This window comes from Leucopleurus acutus (genome assembly GCF_964270905.1).
Source record: "Leucopleurus acutus genome assembly, chromosome: 7".
Classification (NCBI taxonomy): Eukaryota; Metazoa; Chordata; class Mammalia; order Artiodactyla; family Delphinidae; genus Leucopleurus; species Leucopleurus acutus.
Genome location: NC_139150.1, coordinates 6,171,040 through 6,191,415, shown reverse-complemented (window position 1 = coordinate 6,191,415; position 20,376 = coordinate 6,171,040). Strand labels below are relative to the sequence as shown.

General features: G+C 47.9%; 1 protein-coding gene across 1 annotated transcript in view; it reads left to right on the top strand.

Annotated features, from left to right (window-relative positions):
* The window catches only part of GPR107 (G protein-coupled receptor 107), a 70,571-nt gene that overhangs the window by 36,992 nt on the left and 13,203 nt on the right, over nucleotides 1–20,376 (top strand). The window contains exons 13-16 of the mRNA XM_082843429.1: nucleotides 332–462; nucleotides 2,647–2,690; nucleotides 18,856–18,905; nucleotides 20,145–20,228. Of these exons, the coding sequence (XP_082699555.1) occupies nucleotides 332–462; nucleotides 2,647–2,690; nucleotides 18,856–18,905; nucleotides 20,145–20,228 (309 nt within the window). The remainder of the gene's footprint in view (nucleotides 1–331; nucleotides 463–2,646; nucleotides 2,691–18,855; nucleotides 18,906–20,144; nucleotides 20,229–20,376) is intronic.

The window sequence follows — 20,376 nt, the reverse complement described above, 5'->3', positions numbered from 1 at the left end:
CAGACTTCTTATAAGACCGGGGCTCCAAAGGTGTGTGAGAGCCAGGCAGGGGCAGTGTCCTTTGTGTGACCTGCCTTGGAAGTGACATGTGTCAGTCACGGCCACCCTCTATTGGTCAGAGCAGTCGCAAGCTCGAGGAGGCACAGAGACTACTTCTTGATTGGAGGGAAGCAGTGTTCTGCAAGAGCACATGGACCTGGAAACTGTGCTGTGGTCCCAGGTTGGGGCCTCTAGCTCCCGGTGCCCCCCCCCCCCCCCCCCCCCGCATCGGGGCTGCTCTTGTAAAGATCTGTCCATGCTTTGGGGCCTCAGCAACTCCTGTGTCCTGCAGGTCCTGGCAAACGTGGCCTATATCATTATAGAGTCCACCGAGGAGGGGACGACTGAGTATGGCTTGTGGAAGGATTCTCTGTTTCTGGTGGACCTGCTGTGCTGTGGAGCCATCCTCTTCCCGGTGGTATGGTGAGTGCCTGCGGGGAGGGAGGCCACGTGTGCACCGTGGGCTTGTCTGTCCAGCCCGATGGCTGAACCCGCCGTTCCCAAACTGGTCAGAATCACACGGGGCATCTGTTTAAAAATGACAACTTCCTGGGCCCCAGACTCACCTGAATTAGTCTCCAGGGGCAGGACCTTGGAATTTGTGTCTCTTTCAGGTTCCCGGGTAGATTGTGATAGCGCTCATCTGGCACAGGCTTTTAGCAGTTCAGACGTTAGAGAAGATTCTTGAGATGAGAACTTAGTAGCAACGTAAAATAGCAGAATGAATTTAAAGGGAAGGGAGTTGAAGAAAGCCCATACACAACCTCATCTTGCCGGATTGGGTAGAAAGTGCGGAAGTTTACTAACATAAAACCAGTGATAGTTCTCAGCTCATAAACATGACAGGCACCTTCAGGATGGTTTGCTTCACTCCTGGAAGTGGCAGCCTTTAGATGCGTGTGTGTGTCGTGCTTTGGTTGTGTGTGAAGACACGTTAGTGCCAAGTCAGTGGTTGATGAGAAAGAATGTCCTCCTGAGATCTCATCAAAGTGAAGGAAATTCTTGCTTCAATAGGAAGCACTCAGAGGAAGAAGGGCTAACAAAAGTCAAACACTCGCCTTCATAATGACCTAGTTCTGTGGCCACTTGAAAGCAATCAGTTCTTTTAGAAGAAAGTAAAAATACAGATTTACCTGCCTTTTATTAGAAGTGAGGTGTTCCACTCTGCAGTGCCCCATGCAGTGAATTAATATTTTTAGACTCCTGGGGTCGATCAGGTCATTCAGTTATTCTGATTATTTAGAACATGGTGCCACTGGAGTGTAATCCTCGTTCGGGCCAGTTATTTAGATTCACTCTTAACTCTAACTCTGTCATGCATCGCATGTGTACATGCATCAGTTCAGTAGATTGAGCAGACAGCTGCCAGCATAGGCGAGAGAGCACGAGTGAGTTTCTTAATCTCCACAACCTCCCCGCATCCTGCCCAGGCTTCTGTAACAGGATGGCCAGCATTGTCTTCAGGTAGAAAGAGCATCTTATTAGGGAATAGAGCCTCAGTCCCCACGGCCACATTTGCACAGTAACATAGGAAGGACCTGGGGGATTGGGGAAGCCCCAGATGCACTCTGGAGCTACAAGGGGCCATCTCCTGCCCTTTGTTAATTACAGCACTAAGAAGCAGATGCCAGATGGCAAGATTCTTCAAGGTAAACACTCTGAAAATTGCTGTAAAATGAAAAACTCAAGTACTAGAGAGGTAATTTAAGAAACAGTATCAAAGTTTTTTTTAAACATTCAGATTCAGCCAGCTTTGGTTCAGTGTCAGCTTTGTGCCACTTAATTTCACATGTTGCGCCATTCATTTCTCACAGGTGGGCAAACTGCAGAGGTTTTAGGAGAAATGACTGACTTACAGTTGAGTAGAGAGTGGGCAGCTGTGCCGGGACTGCAGCCTGGGTCTGTGAGACCCCAACCCTCCTCCCCCTGTGCCATGTCTGCTTGTGCTGTGCCCTTCCTGCCACACAGTCCTTCCCTCGGTGCCTGTGAACTCTGCCTAGAACGCTGGTCTACAGCTTCTTTAAGAACGTTCACGTTCCCCTGTCTGACTGGTAATTAGTTACCAGCACCTCACAGCCAGAAAAGATTCCCTGGAGGTTGGCATTTTTTCAGCAAAGTTAGAAATCTCAGGTCGATGAAGTATCGAGTTTGCATGAAGCCTTGTGCTCGCAGCTCCTAGACCTAGACTTCAGAAGTCGGCCTGTGACCTTCTTATGGGGTCCATTCTCTCCAGGTAGCAGGTGAACTCACTGAGGCTCCGTTGTCCTAGCTGTGTTGCGGCGGGGGTGTAGCTGTGGGACTGAGAGATTAGGTAGAAGAAGATGAGGAGTGTTATTGTGTTTTGATCTTTCCCCTCACACCCAGGTCTCTGCCAGGCTTTTTTGAGCCAGCAGAGGGCATCTTTAACCCTCAGGCTTGGGCACCATACGTGCTGAAGGGTTGATTATCAACAATCATGTTGTCTAGGGAGAGTGCTCTAAAATCATCTAGTCCAGCCTTTGAAGTTTATAATCGAGAAATTCAAGGCCTCAAGTTACTAGTGCTGAAAATAGAGAGGAATGCAAATTTGTTAGCTAACTTTTTTGTTCTCCAAATGTTTATTTTTAGGTCAATCAGACATCTACAAGAAGCATCAGCAACAGATGGAAAAGGCAAGTTCCTTTTGGTGCTGGACAGCGTTCCCTAAAGCCACATGCCTGGGCACTGCTGAGGGCGGAGCAGGAAGGCCGGTGCTCAAGGGAGAGCCCTGGGGGCTTTGTAAGAGCAGCCCCGGGTTGTTTGCCGGTGAGGCAGGTGGGGAGCATTACTGAGAGCAGTTGTGTAAGGCCTGGAGGTGACTGCTTATCACCACTCGTGAGTGTGGTCTTCACCTTCTCAGAACTGAGTCAGGAGGAGAAAATGTTGTCTTGGAAGGACCAGATGACACTTCACTGTGAGAATAGGGGCTGTTATGGCTTGGGAATGGCTATGTGTAAAGCATCCTTCCTGCTGATTTAACACGCTTTCAAAATGGTTGTGTCAGTGTTCATTCAAAAAGAGACCCTTGCCAGAAAGAACCTCTGGCGCTCTGACTTTTAAATGGCTGTGCCGTTATAACCCTCTTGCATCTTCTTGATTTTCGAACCATGCCTCCTGAGTCTGAAAAGGAACCACAGAGAAAATGTTTTGCATTTCTGGGCTTATTTGAATAATGTCCGTGACGACAGGCTGCCGTGGGCCACGCGGGGATTTCGGGCCACAGCTGGTCGAGGAGGCACGCTCTCTCAAAGGGCCCGTCTGCCTCTGGATCCATGAAATCCCACACCCAGTGCTGGTAGTAATGTTCTTTAAGCCAGATTATTCACTTGTTCTTGTTAAATAAAATTTTGTTGCTGACCTGTTTTCTGATTGTAAAAGTAATGTAGGTTCATTTTGGAAATTTTGGAAAATAGATAGTAGGTACAAATCTCCTTCACCTTTGCTATACAGTTAATATCACATGATTTTCTTTAAATTGAATTAACCTGACTTCAAGGCTTCATACCAGTGTCAGGCACGATCCCAGCGTTCTTATTGAGAGCACAGTACTCGCTGGGGTATCTCCGGTTTGGGGTCCACAGTAGTTGCTGTCGGGATTCCTGCTGTCTGGGTCCGTGAAGTGCTCTTGCTGTGAGAAGCCTGGTGTGTGAGGGTCATACCAGGCTGGGAGCCCCGGTACTCAGATTCCAGGCTCCCAAGGTGCCCCCCAGCTTCCCAGGTGGCCATAAGGCCCCACTTGCAGAATGTGCCAACTCTCTTTCTAGTCCCAGGAAATAGCTTTTTTTTTCTCTCTCTCTCTCTTCCTTCAAAGGCCCTGGATTCCCTTCTCCCTCTGGAATGCCCTCTGGGATAGATTCTTTTTTACTTTTTTTAAAAATTTATTTATTATTTATTTTTGGCTGCATTGGGTCTTCATTGCTGCACGCAGGCTTTCTCTAGTTGCGGCGAGCCGGGGCTACTCTTCGTTGCGGTGTGCAGGCTCTATTGCTGTGGCTTCTCTTATTGCGGAGCACAGGCTCTAGGCGCTGCGCCTTCAGTAGTTGTGGCTCATGGGCCCTAGAGCACAGGCTCAGTAGTTGTGGCGCACGAGCATAGTTGCTCCACGGCATGTGGGATCTTCCCGGACCAGGGCTCGAACCCATGTCCCCTGCATTGGCAGGCGGATTCTTAACCACTGTGCCACCAGGGAACTCCTGGGATAGATTCTTTTCAGTGAGTTTAAGCTGGAACGTGGTCTGCAGAAATCTTTTGCTTTTAGCCTGGCTTTCTGAGTCACGGATCCCAGAGAGCCGTTCTGCCTTCTTGGAGTGTGGGGTAAAGGAAAGCTGCAAAAAATAAACCATAAATTCGAATCTTGATAAAGCACACTGCCACAAACAGAAAGTAAAAACCACCTTCTGGGAACTTATCGTTCGGGCATGTTCTTGCCTTTTTTTTTTTTCCTTCTTCTATGCATGTTATATAAAAAGTTGGTTTTATTATTTCTGTAACTTAATGAATAGGTCTTTCTCTTATTTTAATATATTGAAATGAGACATTTTAACTTTTTCATCTTTTTACACTTCAGTAGTTCTGGGTTCATTTTACTGACTGACTGAAAATGTTCAAAAATCCCAAGGGTAACGTTTTCCAGTTGATAAGTTTTATCTGTACTTTTCTTTTTTTTATTAATTAGTTTATTTGGCTGCGTCAGGTCTTTGTTGCGGCGCATGGGTTTCTCTCTAGCTGTGGTGCGTGGGCTCCAGAGCACACAGGCTCAGTAGTAGCGGTGTGCAGGCTTAGTTGTCCCACGGTAGTTGCGGCACATGGGCTCTCTAGTTGTGTTGTGCGGGCTCAGTAGTTGCGGTGTGCGGGCTTAGTTGCCCTGCAGCATATGAGATCTTAGTTCCCTGACCAGGGGTCGAACCCGCGTACGCTGCATTGGGAGGTGGATTCTTAACCACTGGACTGCAAGAGAAGTCCTATCTGTACTTTTCTTCTTGGCTTCATCCTTACCCCTTTGTGAATTCCTCTATTCCTTCCTCACCACTCCCTTCTCCTCTTCTCCATTGTTCTGATCCTCTGACACCTCTCTGCCTTCTCCACTTTGCTTTTAGAGGGCTTGGGGGCGACTGTGGTAATTAACTGTCTCTGTGACCATTTATTCCATGAGACATTGATTGTTGTTTAGTAAAGTGTCCTGCCTGCGGTGGACAGCACAGCAAGTGAAGCCCAAGATGGGGGGGGTCACAGTTGTCCCCCAGCATCTGTAGTAAAGAGAAACTTTATGGAACAGGAACGCTTTTGTCATTCCCTGGGGCATATAAGGCAGTTTCTTGTTTTTTCCACCAGGTGACAGCATGGGACCTCTTCAGCAGAGAGCGAATATGAAAACCGGAAGTCCTGCAGGCACACCAGGGCTTTCGTTCCACCGTTCTCGGGGACATACCATTAGGAAAGCACCCATGTCTCGTCAGCAGATATCACAAGCCTCTGAAAGAGGGACAGAGTTGATTAGAATAGGGTGTCTTCTCGACTCGTCCTCTTTCACTGAACTGGTTTAGGCTGTGGGGTGCTTTGGAGCCAATCCACAAATGCATATTTCACTCTGAGCTTTGAAGAGTGGTTATGCTTGTGACCCTTCCAGAAACAGGGCAGCCACGTCCCCACGGTTGAGGTCTCCCCTGCAGAGAACTCAGGGACAGCACGCTGTGCTGGCACACCATCCTCGGGCACCTGCTCGGCTACCCCAGGACAGAGGTGAGGCAGCACGGGAGAGCTTGAGTGAGCGCACTGCCCACCGCCTGCTGGTCCTGGAATGTTGCGGGTGACCCTCTCTGCTCCTCAGTTCGCCCGGCCTGAGATCTAGCCCATCCTGGAGGCAGCTGACAGAGCAAAGGCCGTGGGCAGTAAAGTCTCCTGCGGGATTTGGAAGCTTTTGGCCGGATGGAGCCTGACACTTTGGTTCTTCTTCTTAGTCTCATGATTCCACTGACTCATTACATGACCTTGACCGCGACTTGGGCTTAAGAATGTCAGTTTAAGTGCAGTCTAGGCTGACTGATTGCAGGTGGGGGAAAGGCTGTTTGTAGTTGTTCTCCCTGCACTTGGGATTCATATTGCTTTCTTTTCTTTTCTTTTTTTCTTTTTTCTCTTTTGATAGGCAAGAAGTGGATTTATTTAGAGAGAAACACACTCCACAGAGTGTGGGCCATCTCAGAAGGCGAGAGGGGCACCAGGGTACGGGGTTGTCAGTTTATATAGGAGCGGATAATTTCATAGGTAACGAGTGGGAGGTGTGTTCCAGCTATCTGGGGGCAGGTAGCTTTCAAAGAATGTGCGTTTGGATTTGTTTACTTCTTTGTGTCTAGATTCCTTTTGACAGAAGCTGAGAAAGTATAAAGGAAAACATTAAGGGCGAAGCTGCCCACTGTCCTTAAGTCGTGTCTTTGTCTCTCCTGTCACACGTGGTGGCTTCTCTCAGGTGCTCTGTCATTTAGTGTCACTGCCGTGCCACATCCTCTGAGAGGAGGCTTCGTTGAGTCTTCACAGGCACGCCCAGCTCTGCTGCGCTGTGTTTTGCCTTCCAGGAGTCACTGGCTGTTTCTGCCTTTGAGCCTGCACCCTTGTTCCCTTCTCTTCCTCCAGTGTCATTACCTCAGAGGACTGGATTGGGGAGACACACCATACATCTAATTAACAATCTCTGCTTCTGAGCATCTTCTTTTTTCCCCTTTTGTTTCTGAGGAAATTTCAGCGGAAGCCTTCTTCGGAATTTTAGCTTTCACGTGAGCTTCAAAAGCACTTAAACAAATGGTGATTGGCTGGTTGAAGAGGGTATGGAGGAAAGGCTTCATTCCCAGCTGCCGCTGTGTTCTGAAAGTAGCTGTGGCCTTGAGAGGGCAGCCGTTCTCAGGAGGGTCCTCAGGATCAGAACTTTTTTCATAATAAGACTTTCGCAGCCTTCTTTGCTGCTGATGTTTGCACTGATGGTGCAAAAGCAGAGGTGGGTAAAACAGCTGGTGCCTTGGCATGATTCAGGACGGAGGCACCAAACTGTTAGTGGCCGCTGCATCCTTCATTACCGTCTACTTCCTGGGGGTGAAAAAGGCTCACTTCACTAAGAATGCCTTGATGAGTTAGGAGAAAGTACTAATGTTATTCAGTCTGGACCCTTGGATATTTGTCTTTACCATCCTGCGTGGAATGGGACGTACCCAGGAAGCACTTGTGCATTGTACCGGGCTGTGGTGGTCATCTTGAGGAAAAGCGTGTGTGCAGTTGTTTGAGTTGCGAGCCAAACTAGCTGCTTTCTCTCGGGACACTGTTTTTATTTGAAAGAATGATGACAGTCCTACTGTGTTTACTCAGACCTGGGCTTTTGACAAACATTTTCCTGAAAATGAACGAAGTGAATGTGTCACTTCATGAAAACAATCAAAAATATTTGCTGTCAGTGATCTAATTTTCACTTGAAAGCACAGATTTTAATTTAGGAAAACTTATAATCTACCACTGTAAGCTTGACGGCTTCCCAGTTCTTAACAGACATCTGGTGTGAGCAGGGGTGATATTAAACAAACGTGCCTTTAAAAATATTTTATGATACAAGTTTCAGTATTTCAGAGATCTGCTTAACTCAGTGAAACAATATTTTCTACCTGATCACTGCATGTTACACAGTCATGCGTGAATAAAAGATCCATTCAGAGTCTAAGATGGACCAGTGGATTTTACTGTGACAGAGTGTGAAAGTTCATTGCTACAGGGACTTACCTGGTGGTGGAGTGGTTAAGAATCTGCCTGCCAATGCAGGGGACATGGGTCCGATCCCTGGTCCGCGAAGATCCCACGTGCCACGGAGCAACTAAGCCCATGTGCCACAACTACCAAGCCTGCGCTCTGGAGCCGGCAAGCCACAACTGCTGAAGCCCACGTGCCACAACTACTGAGCCCACGTGCCGCAACTGCTGAGCCCGTGTGCTGCAGCTGCTGAAGCCTGTGCACCTAGAGCCCATGCTTCACAGCAGGAGAGGCCACTGCAATGAGAAGCCCACGACCCTGCTCACCACAGCTAGAGAAAGCCCGTGTGCAGCAACGAAGACCCAACACAGCCAAAAATTAAAAGACAAATTTTTTTAAATTAAAAAAACACAGTAATCTAAAAAAAAAAGAAAGTTCATTGCTACAGTTTCAGATTCCCTACCTCACCTATCTTTAAGAAGCTACCATTTGTCAAGCTTTAATGCAGAATCAAAGATGACTGTTCACAGTTCTCTGAGAAGGCCGACGTCTGATTAGGCCCTATTTTCTTTATAGACTTCAACCAAAACACTCCCTCACTCCAGATTTGAAGGCAGAAGCAGATACAAGAATCCAGTTGTGTTCTGTTAAGCCAGATGTTACAGGAATTTACAAAAATGGAAAACAGTTTCACTCTTCTCATGAAATTTTTTTGAAAGTTATTTTTTAATAAGGAAAACATTGTTTATATTAACATGTAATGATTATTTATTTTGTTACTTTTAAATGAATTATTAAATGTTTTTGAAATTTGTTTCAATTTCTAATATGGTAAGTATTGGTAGACTCTACCCACATCAACACAAGCTCTTTGTGGTCCTCAGTAATTTTTTAAAAGTGTGAAGGGGTCCTGGGCTTCCCTGGTGGTGCAGTGGTTGAGAGTCCGCCTGCCGATGCAGGGGACGTGGGTTCGTGTCCCGGCCTGGGAGGATCCCACATGCCGTGGAGCGGCTGGGCCCGTGAGCCATGGCTGCTGAGCCTGTGCTCCGCAACGGGAGAGGCCACAACAGTGAGAGGCCCGCGTACCGCGCAAAAAAAAAAAAAAAAAAAGTGTGAAGGGGTCCTGACACTGAAAGTTTGAGAAACGTGTGTTAGGGACAAGGCTTCTTGAGTCTGGTGGTCAGGATGACCATGAAGGGGAGTGAAAAGCCTGCCTGGTTCTCTTCTCCTGTGCCTACTGAGCCCGTTTCAGACTTACTTGGCCAAATTCTATGACTATTTAAGATGTCTGTTCATTCTGGGCAACTCATGGGGGGGAAAATGTTTCATTTGGATGTATTCATATAAACAGGCCTAATGAAAAACCCACTGATGAGAAAGGAAGAGAAATACCCCTGTCTGTTTTTATAGATAAAGCCTTATTGGAACACAGCTGTGCAGTGTGTATGCCTGTGGTTTGTGGCTGCTTTTGCGCTGAGGTGGCAGAGATCCCCGGCCCACAAGGCCAGACGCCTACTCTCCAGGCCTGTATAGAAACAGTTTGCCGGCTCCTGGCTGTTGTACTGTTGTAGACATTTAAGAGATACCATTTTAAAAACCGTACCTACAGTGTAGTGCTGTTGACTGACTTCATTCTATACTGAGCACTTTGAAAACTGTTAAGCTCACATAGATGTAAGAAATCACTGCTTTTAAGTATTTGCCAAACTCCAACTTTTGCATCCAGAACTGTGTTCTTTGTTGTTTGATTGGAACAATAGCTTTTGCATCTTCATCTGCTCTGGTGTTTTACCTGACCTGTTTACTCTAATGGGAATTGGTACTTTTCTTTAACTAGCAAGATGGCTTTTCGCATGGATCTCCTCTGTTTACCAGCAGGGCTTTGGGTTGTACCCTTCCGCCTGGCCCATGTGAATAAGCACCTCTTCCTCAGTTCCTGGTTATAATTCCAGGTTTGTCCAAGTGGAAATTAAGGTAGCCCCAGATGCACTGATGCTCTAGGCACTGAGGACTGTGATTAGGTTAAACTTGGAGACTCAGGGTCAAAAGCCTGGAGGGGAAGAAGGAGGGCAGGAGAAGGGGGAGCCTCCCGGCTGCACATCTGGCGTGATCCCATCTCCTCGGCATGGGGCTGGGGCTGGAGGTGAGGGTTGAGGGCGGTGCTCTAGGACGGGGTGCGGCCTAGGCAAGGCTGATTTCCTCCAGAACTGCCTGCCGTCTGCTAGTGTCTGCCCCGCTGTGGAGTGTAGTCTGTTGGGCTCCTGGCTCTGGAGCGCTGTTTCCTGATGATAGGAGAGAAGAGGCAGAAGAAATGAGATTCCCTTTATCCGGTCCCTCAGAAGATGTTCATGCTTCCTTTTGTCCGTGTGTAGCTAGAGCATGTACTTGTAAATCCACCTCTGTGCCAGCAGTCTGACGCATACCACGGGAGCACTGTAACAGTCCTCGGCTCCAGAAGGGTGGCGTGTTAGGCAGACCACTTTCTCTCCGGCAGTGTGATAGAAGTACTCATAAAACCTCCTACCTCTCTTAAGGCATGAGGTGAGGGGGCATATGTCGAGCTCTCAAAAGGATTCTGTCCTGTGCTCAGGGCCACTTCACTGAAGTGTGTGGCGACCCTCTGACTCTGATGTTCTTCCCATGGCATCCGGGAGTGCCTTACCCTGGCGTGTGCCACCAGGCACTTCAGGCGCAGGTAGGGGATGCATGGCCTTCAGCAAATTTTCAAACAAGTCTGTGACCCTAGGAAGGGTGAAAACCATAGCTAAGTAGACTGTCATGAAGAGAGAATGAGAGAAAAGAGTGTATTTTATGAGACTGGCTTAATACAGTGATTTTTAATTTTTAAAAAAATTTTATTTATTTGTTTATTTTTGGCTGCGTTGGGTCTCCATTGCTGAGCGGGGGCTACTCTTTGTTGCAGTGCGCAGGCTTCTCACCGCGGTGTCTTCTCTTGTTGCAGAGCATGGGCTCTAGGCGCGTGGGCTTCAGTAGTTGTGGCACGTGGGCTCAGTAGTTGTGGCTTGCGGGCTTAGTTGCTCTGCGGCATGTGGGATCTTCCTGGACCAGGGCTTGAACCCATGTCCCCTGCATTGGCAGGCGGATTCTTAAGCACTGCGCCACCAGGGAAGCCCAGTGATTTTTAACTTCTTTAAACACCAAAATCTTCTCATTACTTGCCCTCCGCAGATCACACAAAATTCCTTCAGTGTTGTGAACCTAATCACAGCTTCTGATCAACATTTTGAAGTAATCATTTAGCCAGTGATACCGCCCTGAGTTCGTATAATCTACAACCAAAAGCAAAGGGGCCCCTCATGTCCTCAGGCTGAGAACCAGCCTCATCATGGTCACATTACCAGTTTTTTATTAGGCCTTTAAAACATTGGGAACCTAACTGCCTGAGGGGTCCTTCCCTCGGCCACCCAGCGGGCCTGGTCAGTAATCTGGGTTGGCGGCCCACCTTGGATCCGGGCGTGGTTCTCTGTCTAGGGGTGTCAGCACGCATTTGACTCTGAGAGTCTCGAGACAGACACAGTTGAAACCAGCTCTTCTCCATCACTGCAGTACTCAGGGAGGTCCGGTTCTCTTATTGAGAAGGTGCTGTCCGCTGTTAACCAGCTGTGTCTTTAAGCAGTGGGATGTCTGACTTGCATCTGTGCAGTGGGCGGCCCTGGGGCTGGGGGAGTCCCAGACACTCTACTCAGCTCAGCTCATTGTGGACTTCCAGAGACTGGACGTGATGGGAGGGGCTGACAGGAGCCGAGTCTGAGATCAGCTTGGCCCTGAGGACCCCTCCTCTAGCGGGGCCTTTGGTGTGGTTCTGGAGTATAAGGGAAGCGAAAGGCAGAAATTTGCTTGACTTGATAGTGCAAGTCTTCATAGAATTACTTTCCTTGTGTGGGATGGCCATCAGCCGCTCTCTTGGGCCATTCTTGTTTCTTTCCTTTTATTAGTAATTTAAGATAAAATTTTGCTTACAGTAAGATGCACAGTCATTAACTGTTCAGTTCATGACTTTTGACCACTCCTGGGTCATTGATTTAAGTATATATTGGAAATGTATTTTGAACCACTTTTCACACAACCCTCAACAGTTTGAAGGTCAAAGAGTTTCCTTCTCTAAGTAGTTCTTGTATTAGCGCACCCTTCCCCGTACTTGCTGATACCTTCTCTGTGAGATGCGTTAGTGGAATCTCTTCTTAATGGAGGCCAGAGGGCACCCCATTAGCTGATCACTCCCCAGAAAGGACCCTTTCAGAACAGTGGGGTCCCAGGTCAGTGTGTGGCCTGGCTTTCAGGTCTGTGCTTGACCGTGAACAGGGGAAGCAGCCCTGTCACCCGTACAGAGTGGGCCTGAGCCCGATGCTGAAGCAGGTTGTGGAAATGGTACTACTGAGAGTGAGTCAGAGTGAGTCTCCTGCCGTCCAGGCTTTGCCGTCACACTCATTTCTTTAATTTTTGTGCTTGACTCAAAATTCCCTCTGACGCGTGGCAGGGAGGAAGCAGGAGAAAAAGGTGATGGGTAGGTGAGGATGTTTTTAAGCCCCGAGGCTTTCCTTACTCCCGGGGAAGGATTTTCACCCTTTAAGTGGCTGTCGTGGACCTTTGCCTCTTTGTGTCCCATGGACCATCCAGTATTGACTCCTCAATACTGGATTGCTGGCAGCTCCTGGGCATTGCCCACACTCCGAGCCACCATCACATCCCTGAGCTGCCAGTGGATTACAAAGCTATGAATTGCCTTTCTCTTAGCACAAAGTGTAGGTGTTAAAAGCTTGGTCCTTGGAGGGAGGGACTTGGGTTTGAGCACTGGCCTCCCCACTTAGAAGCTATGTGACCTTGGTAATTTACTAAACTTCTTCAGGCCTGAGTCCTTCATCTGTGAGGCAGTGGTAACAATGCCTCTTCCCTCATAGAGGATGTTGTGAGGATTACATGAGATGAAGCATGAGGGGTGTCCAGGCAGATGCCTGGTGCGTGGTTACCACTCAATAGATGTGACCACCAGCACTATTGTTCTTTTCATTGTCACAGTTCCGAGACCACCCAGGGAAGACCACTGGGGAGGAAGGGGACGACCTGCCTTCTTGCCAGCCTGTTTAGTTAGCCATTGGTGTAAAGAGGAAAGGTGAAAGTCTAGGGAAGGTGTGGTGTTTCCTCTAGGCCGGGCGCGTTTGCTCTTTTGCTACTGTGTCAGAGAACTGACTTGTTAAGTATATGAGAACCTGGGCTCTTCCTGCCTCGTGGGCACTTGTTCTGTGCTCATCAGTAAAAAGCACTTGCCGAAACCCAGAGTCATGGCTGTTTTCCTGAGAGTGAGTGGGAGGAAGAGGAATCCACCAGAGGCCAGCCTTGTAGGAGCTCCTGAAGCAGGTGGACCTGCTCCCTCCCTGCCCCCAATCCCTGCCCTTCCCCATTCCCTGGGAGGCTTTTCAGAATCCTTATAGCCAGGCCCAATTGCAGAAGAATCAGGGGCAACCTGGGCATCTGTCCTGAACTAAAGCTCTGCAGATGATTCTGGTGCTCACCGGTTAAGAGCCATTGCCATAAAGAAATTCTAACCCACCACTAAGACATTCTGCTCTAAAGGAGACCGATGCCCAGAGAAGGAAGTGGCAGGCCAGGCTAGGGCACACTGAGTTACGATGGTGCGGTGACTAGAATTCGGGTCTCCTGGCTCCTCCCGAGGTATTTTTCCTCTCATCTTGCTCATTCTTTTACCATATTTGCTGTTCCTCGTGGTGGGATCAAAAATAGCCAGCCCAGACGTGGTGAGCCTCACTCCCATGGGAGGCCAGCCCTGCCGCGGCCCAGTAAGGCGCACGCCTTCGGCGCTCTTAGCTGCAGGGAAAGCTTTTTTGGAAGAAAAGCAAGGGGAGGCTTGGGATTCCAGGCTGCGACGTGCTGCATCACTGCCCATTGCAGCACACTGGTGAGGTTGCACCCTCGGAGCTGGTTCCTCCTCTGCTCAGCGTGCTGACTCAGCATGTGCACATGGCCCTGCTTCCAGGAGAGCCCAGGGCCACCACTTGTTCCCTTTTCACTTACTAGAGCCTGGACTCCTGCCAGGTGTGGCAGCCATCACAACGCATTTGGTATTGGAAAACTATAAACAGTTGACCCTTGAACAGCGCGGGGCTTGGGGCAGTCGAACCCTCTGCGCAGTCGAAAATCGGTGAGTATAACAGTCACCGCTGTTCTTCCGTATCTGCATTCCACAAACCACGGGTCCCCTAGTACTGTAGTATTTACAGTTGGGGAAAAAAATCCACGTAAGGGTGGACCTGAGCAGTTCAAATCCGTGTTGTTCAAGGATCAGCTGTAATCCTAATACAGTCCTAATGCTGTAACCTCAGACATTCACCTAGTGCTTACTGTGTGCTGTTTGTCTTCCACGTACCGTGTCAGTCAATTCCTCCAACCCTAGTGGTAGGTGGTGTTATTCTTGTTTTACAGATGAAGGAACTGAGTCTCAGAGAAGTTAGGTGAATTATCTGAGGTCACACAGCTAGTAAACAGCACAGTTGGAATTAGAACCCAAGATGTTCACATGTGCAGGGCCTACGCTGTTGCTCACAACAATAAGTGAGCTTGCTTCCTGCCTTCACAGCCATGGCTGTGACTGGAACACCCATGTGGGACCCGGGAGCCTGATCCCACAAGCAGCAGACTTGCAAATGGATGTCTTTCTTGTGACTGGAAATGATGTCTGTCGTGACTGATGGGTTTCGGGATCAACCCTGAGCCCTGCGTATTGTGGCTGCATTTCTTAAGAGTCAACAGCGGTTGTTCCCGAGGTCCGTTTATCTGTTCCAGCACGTGTCCCGGGATGGCGCAGCATCGGTGCCCGTGCTGACGTTTCCTCGTGTTGCCTGGACGTCATGTGCAGGCTCATTTTTTGACTGCTTCCTGGCCTGCCTGACTTCTCGGAGTGTCTGACAGGCAGCCGTGGTGGTGCAGATCGCAGGGGGATGGGAGAGGCAGTGCCTCCCGCCTTCCTCTGATCCCATGGAGACCTGCGGTGACCTGACCCCTCTGCTTCCTCTCAGTCAGCCCTCCCTCTGCCCCTGATTTGCTTTCCTGTGATGGCGGGGGGCTCAGACTTCACCTGAAGAATTCTCTCTGGTACTCTCAACTTCATCCCACCCCTCCCCCAGCCACTAAGACAGGATCCACCTTGTTCCCTGGCCCGCCACTGCTCTGCCCTGTCAGACAGATCCCTTGCCACTTCGAGGAACCTCTACAAATTCAAGGTTTTTTTTTTTTTTTTTACATCTTTATTGGAGTATAATTGCTTTACAATGGTGTGTTAGTTTCTGCTTTATAACAAATTATACATATGTTCCCATATCTCTTCCCTCTTGCGTCTCCCTCCCTCCCACCCTCCCTATCCCACCCCTCCAGGCGGTCACAAAGCACCAAGCTGATCTCCCTGTGCTATGCGGCTGCTTCCCACTAGCTATCCACCTTACGTTTGGTAGTGTATATATGTCCATGCCTCTCTCTCGCTTTGTCACAGCTTACCCTTCCCCCTCGCCATATCCTCAAGTCCATTCTCTAGTAGGTCCGTGTCTTTATTCCTGTCTTACCCCTAGGTTCTTCATGACATTTTTTTTCCCTTAAATTCCATATGTATGTGTTAGCATATGGTATTTGTCTTTCTCTTTCTGACTGACTTCACTCTGTATGACAGACTCTAGGTCTATCCACCTCATTACAAATAGCTCAGTTTCGTTTCTTTTTATGGCTGAGTAATATTCCATTGTATATATGTGCCACATCTTCTTTATCCATTCATCTGATGATAGACACTTAGGTTTTTTCCATCTCCGGGCTATTGTAAATAGAGCTGCAGTGAACATTTTGGTTCATGACTCTTTTTGAATTATGGTTTTCTCAGGGTATATGCCCAGTAGTGGGATTGCTGGGTCATATGGTAGTTCTATTTGTAGTTTTTTAAGGAACCTCCATACTGTTCTCCATAGTGGCTGAACCAATTCACATTCCCACCAGCAGTGCAAGAGTGTTCCCTTTTCTCCACACCCTCTCCAGCGTTTATTGTTTCTAGATTTTTTGATGATGGCCATTCAGGCAGGAATGTACAGTGGAGAAAGGACAGCCTCTTCAGTAAGTGGTGCTGGGAAAACTGGACAGCTACATGTAAAAGTATGAGATTAGATCACTCCCTAACACCATACACAAAAATAAACTCAAAATGGATTAAAGACCTAAATGTAAGGCCAGACACTATCAAACTCTTAGAGGAAAACATAGGCAGAACACTCTATGACATACATCACAGCAAGATCCTTTTTGATCCACCTCCTAGAGAAATGGAAATAAAAACAAAAATAAACAAATGGGACCTAATGAAACTTCAAAGCTTTTGCACAGCAAAGGAAACCATAAACAAGACCAAAAGACAACCCTCAGAATGGGAGAAAATATTTGCAAATGAAGCAACTGACAAAGGATTAATCTCCAAAATTTACAAGCAGCTCATGCAGCTCAATAACAAAAAAACAAACAACCGGATCCAAAACTGGGCAGAAGACCTAAATAGACATTTCTCCAAAGAAGATACACAGACTGCCAACAAACACATGAAAGGATGCTCAACATCACTAATCATTAGAGAAATGCAAATCAAAGCTACAATGAGGTGTCAAATTCAAGGTTTTTGACCTTAGTGGGGCTCTCATTCTTCTTCTTTTTTTTTTTTTTTTTTTGTGGCCACACTGCACAGCTTGTGGGATCTTAGTTCCGCGACCAGGGATTGAGCCCCAGCCCTCGGCAGTGGAAGTGCCGAGTCCTAACCACTGGACCGCCAGGGAAGTCCCTGGACTCTTATTCTTGACTCTTCCATCTTTTCCCCAGAGAGATTATTCCAAAATGTAGATGTGATTCAGGCTTTGCCCTGCTTGAGATGCTTCAGAGGCTCCCTGGGGCCTTGGCCTCAACGAGGAGAGCAGCTCGTGGTCTGCGTCTGACTGAGTTTTGGTCTTTGTCCTCAGCCCAGCCGTGTCCCTAGCCTCTCCGCAGTCCAGCTGCGCTGAGCTGCTTTCTCTGCACCGAGACACGATACCAGCATCTCCAAACCTTGGTATCTGCTCTTCCCCAACGTTCTCTCTGCTCTGCCTCTCCACTCTCCCTCCCTTCTGAGCCCCCATCAGGCCTCTGCTTGGACACCACCTCCTTTGGGAATCCTGTCTTTCCTCCCTATCCCCTTAATCTGAGCCCTTCAGTTGGGCGTGGCCATGGCAACCATGCATATCCCAGCACAGCACCATGAAATCCAGGAATAGAAACATGCTGCTTCTCTCTGTTGGGCTGATGTTCCTTGTTGAAGCAAAGGCAGGAGATTCATTTGCCAGGATTTATTTCAGCAAGCAAAATTCAGAAGAGACTTGGAAAGCATTTTTATTGTCTAAATGGTCTGGTTGTTGGTGCTGTTTTTTGTCAGTTATTCACAAAGAAGAGGATTGAACGTCCAAATTCAAGACCGATTTGCTTGTTTGGAAGGGGCCCAGTTCTCGTAGGCCACCTGGTTTTATGGGGCAGAGTGCAGGAGCAGCTGGCCATGTCGCTGACTGCCGCCAGTGTGAGCAGAGACTCGCACGCAGAGAGGAACACAGGAGGAACGCTGGTTCATGCAAACGTGCAGAGTTTGAAATCTGGTGACGTAGTTATCCGACACTTCTCTGTTTTAACATCTTGACCTCGTGAAGCCTCTCCTGTCCCCCAGGCGGGGAGGAGAACCTGACCCCACACCCGCACCGCCCAGTACTCTGTGCGCTTAGCATTGTGAGTGGATGGCCAGTGATCCAGTGCCTCTCCTTCCCTAAGGGATGGCAGCCACCCCTGGGGCAGGCGCCGTGGTCACTGCTGCATCCAGGGGCCTGGCCCAGAGTCAGAGTAGATGAAGAAGGACGGAGAACCAGAGAGATTTAATTTAAAAAATAGCAAGACTGCCAGAGGGGTTGCTAGATAAGAAAGCTGTTGCCGATCTGCCTGCTTCATTTAGCTTCTTCAGGTGTTACCTGAGTGCACGAGTCCATCACAGCTCTGTATGTGGGTATTATAGCCTCTCGATTTGGGGAGTTAGAATTTCTCAGATTTTCTGAACCTCCTCTCATTGACACACTCGGTTTCTCAGAGCGGATTCTTGCAGATACTGTTAGTTGATAATCACCTTGAAGATTAATTCAGGATTCCAGGAATCCTAAGCTTGACTGCCCCCCGACTAATCATGAGCCAGAGGAGGGAGACAGAAGGAAGTCGCTCCTTCACCACCCACAGTTCCATTCCTAAAGGGAACCACTAATTAAATGTTACTGAGCAAAATTAATTTGCCTCCTGCAGGGAGGTTTATGATGAATGAAAGGATTGCCAGTCGGGGAGGGAGCCAGGCTACCCTCTGTGGTCATCAATATTTCATGGCCATTGGCGGTGGCAGGAAGCTAGCTGTCCTGGCTCCCTGACCTTGAGCAATCTTGAAGGTAGGGCAAAGCTGGGGAGGTTGTATTTCAAGGGCTCTGTTACAAGACACTTAGTGAAAACCTAAGTGAAATTTGCAAGACGCACCCATGGGTTAATTGAATTTATACCCTCAGTTAGCTGGAGGCTCCCCTGGATGGGGCTCAGGGACCCACCTGGGACTGGTCCTATTGGGGGGTGCAGCCCTGTAGCCACAGTGGCAGAGCTGAAATGTTTAATGATGGCTTTGGGGGTGGCGGGGGAAGAGTCCTGATTGGTAGTGTCTGCTGATTTCTGTGGTGTCACTGTATTCTCAGCGTGGCTGTTTAAAGCTTCGGAACGTGGAGTGGGGAGGTGCACTGGTTTACTGGAGCTGGGAGTCCCAGCATGTTGCCGCCACAGCTCCCAAATTCTTCCTGGTGACTGGGGGAGACCCTGCCAAACTGCATTTCCAGAAATACAGATGTGCCCCCGACCCCTTGGGCGGTACCCATGTGCATTAGACTTGGCCTCTTGACTGAGAGGGTACCTGAATATGATGGGCTTTAAGAATGAGAAAAGAAGTAGCCTCTCATTTTGTTCCTTTCTTCTCCCCAGCTGCCATTAACTTGGCAAAGCTGAAACTTTTCAGACATTACTACGTCTTGGTGAGTAAAAAATTCCTAAATTTGTAAGTAAGGTCCATTCATGGAGTAGAGCTAGTGAACTTCCAAAACACTGGTAAAAGCACAGGAAGTGCCGCCTGGAGCTGCGGGTGGGCTTCGTTTACAAAGCCAGATGGGGGCCGTGGGCATGGGAAATTAAATATCTGAGTTACTTCTTCTTAAATTTTAGTTTTAAATTTGGCTTCAAATACTCAGAAAATTAATACATGCTTGATATTTTTAAAATGCAGGATTATAGGAACACAGCAAAAGCCCCTTATGACCCCGACCTTCTATACCCCTTCCCCTTTTCTTCCTCCTCCCCCAGGTATTATGGTTAACAGTTCAGTGGTTATTTTGCTAGATTCCTTTCTAGGCATATGCCACGCATAGCTGTTCCTTTGACTTGCTTTTTAAAAAATTCATTTACAAAAATGGGATCATATCTACAAACAGGACTGGAATGAACATGAAAAGTCCATATAAACGTAGCACCAAAGGCAGGACTTACTATAAGTTATCAGAGTCATAATTTCCTGGACTATATAAGGTATAGATTTCTTCTAGAATTTGCTTCCGTACTACTAAACGAAAGCTTCTGAGTCATCTTCATCTGTGGTTTTGGCATTGACTGTCACTTTGCACAGTCCCCTGCAAGCCTGTCTGCCCTGGGTGCGGTCCCAGTGAGCCGTCCACTCTCGAGGGGTCAGCATGTTGAATCCTTTTCACGTCCTCTCTTACTAGAATGCTTAGGATTATTGGTACTTCCTCTGAGCGTGGACCTCAAACATTTGCAGCATCTGCTGAAGAGACTAAAAATCAGTATTTTCCCTGTGTGGCTTTATTTCGCTATTACTGCTGGAAAATATTTCTCAAATCCTGGGAATAAAAAACTATTACCCTTTGGGGCTTGAAATCAGTGGGTTATGTATGAGAATTAGGCGACGAAGGGGTTACTCAGGAATTAAGAGCAACTACAGCAAAGTGTCCTCCCAGTGGGTGTGACTGTGGTCAGTCAATATCTTGGTCGCCTAGAGAAAAAGAAGAAATCCTTTCTTGTGTAACTAGCAGAGCATCTGTCTCTTTGCCATGTTTATTAATTAGCACTGTAAGTGTCAAATGATCTTCAGGTAATTCTGTTTTCTCTTTTATAGTTAATTTGTGAAGGCAGGTCATTGGAAGAAAGGGGTGCCATAATTTCTATGTTGATTTTATTTCTTGTTTTCTTTGCTCCTCATATAGATCGTGTGTTACATATACTTCACCAGGATTATTGCATTTCTCCTCAAACTTGCTGTTCCGTTCCAGTGGAAGTGGCTCTACCAGGTATGCTGCTCACAGGGGACAGTGCCAGAGAATTTGTGTCTGAGGATGAAGTCTTAGGGTGTAACTTAAGATCGTTACTAATTTATTTGGCAGTGGCCACTAAGACCTTTTGTCTCTTCCGGTCTGCAATTAAGACGATATGTTTGTC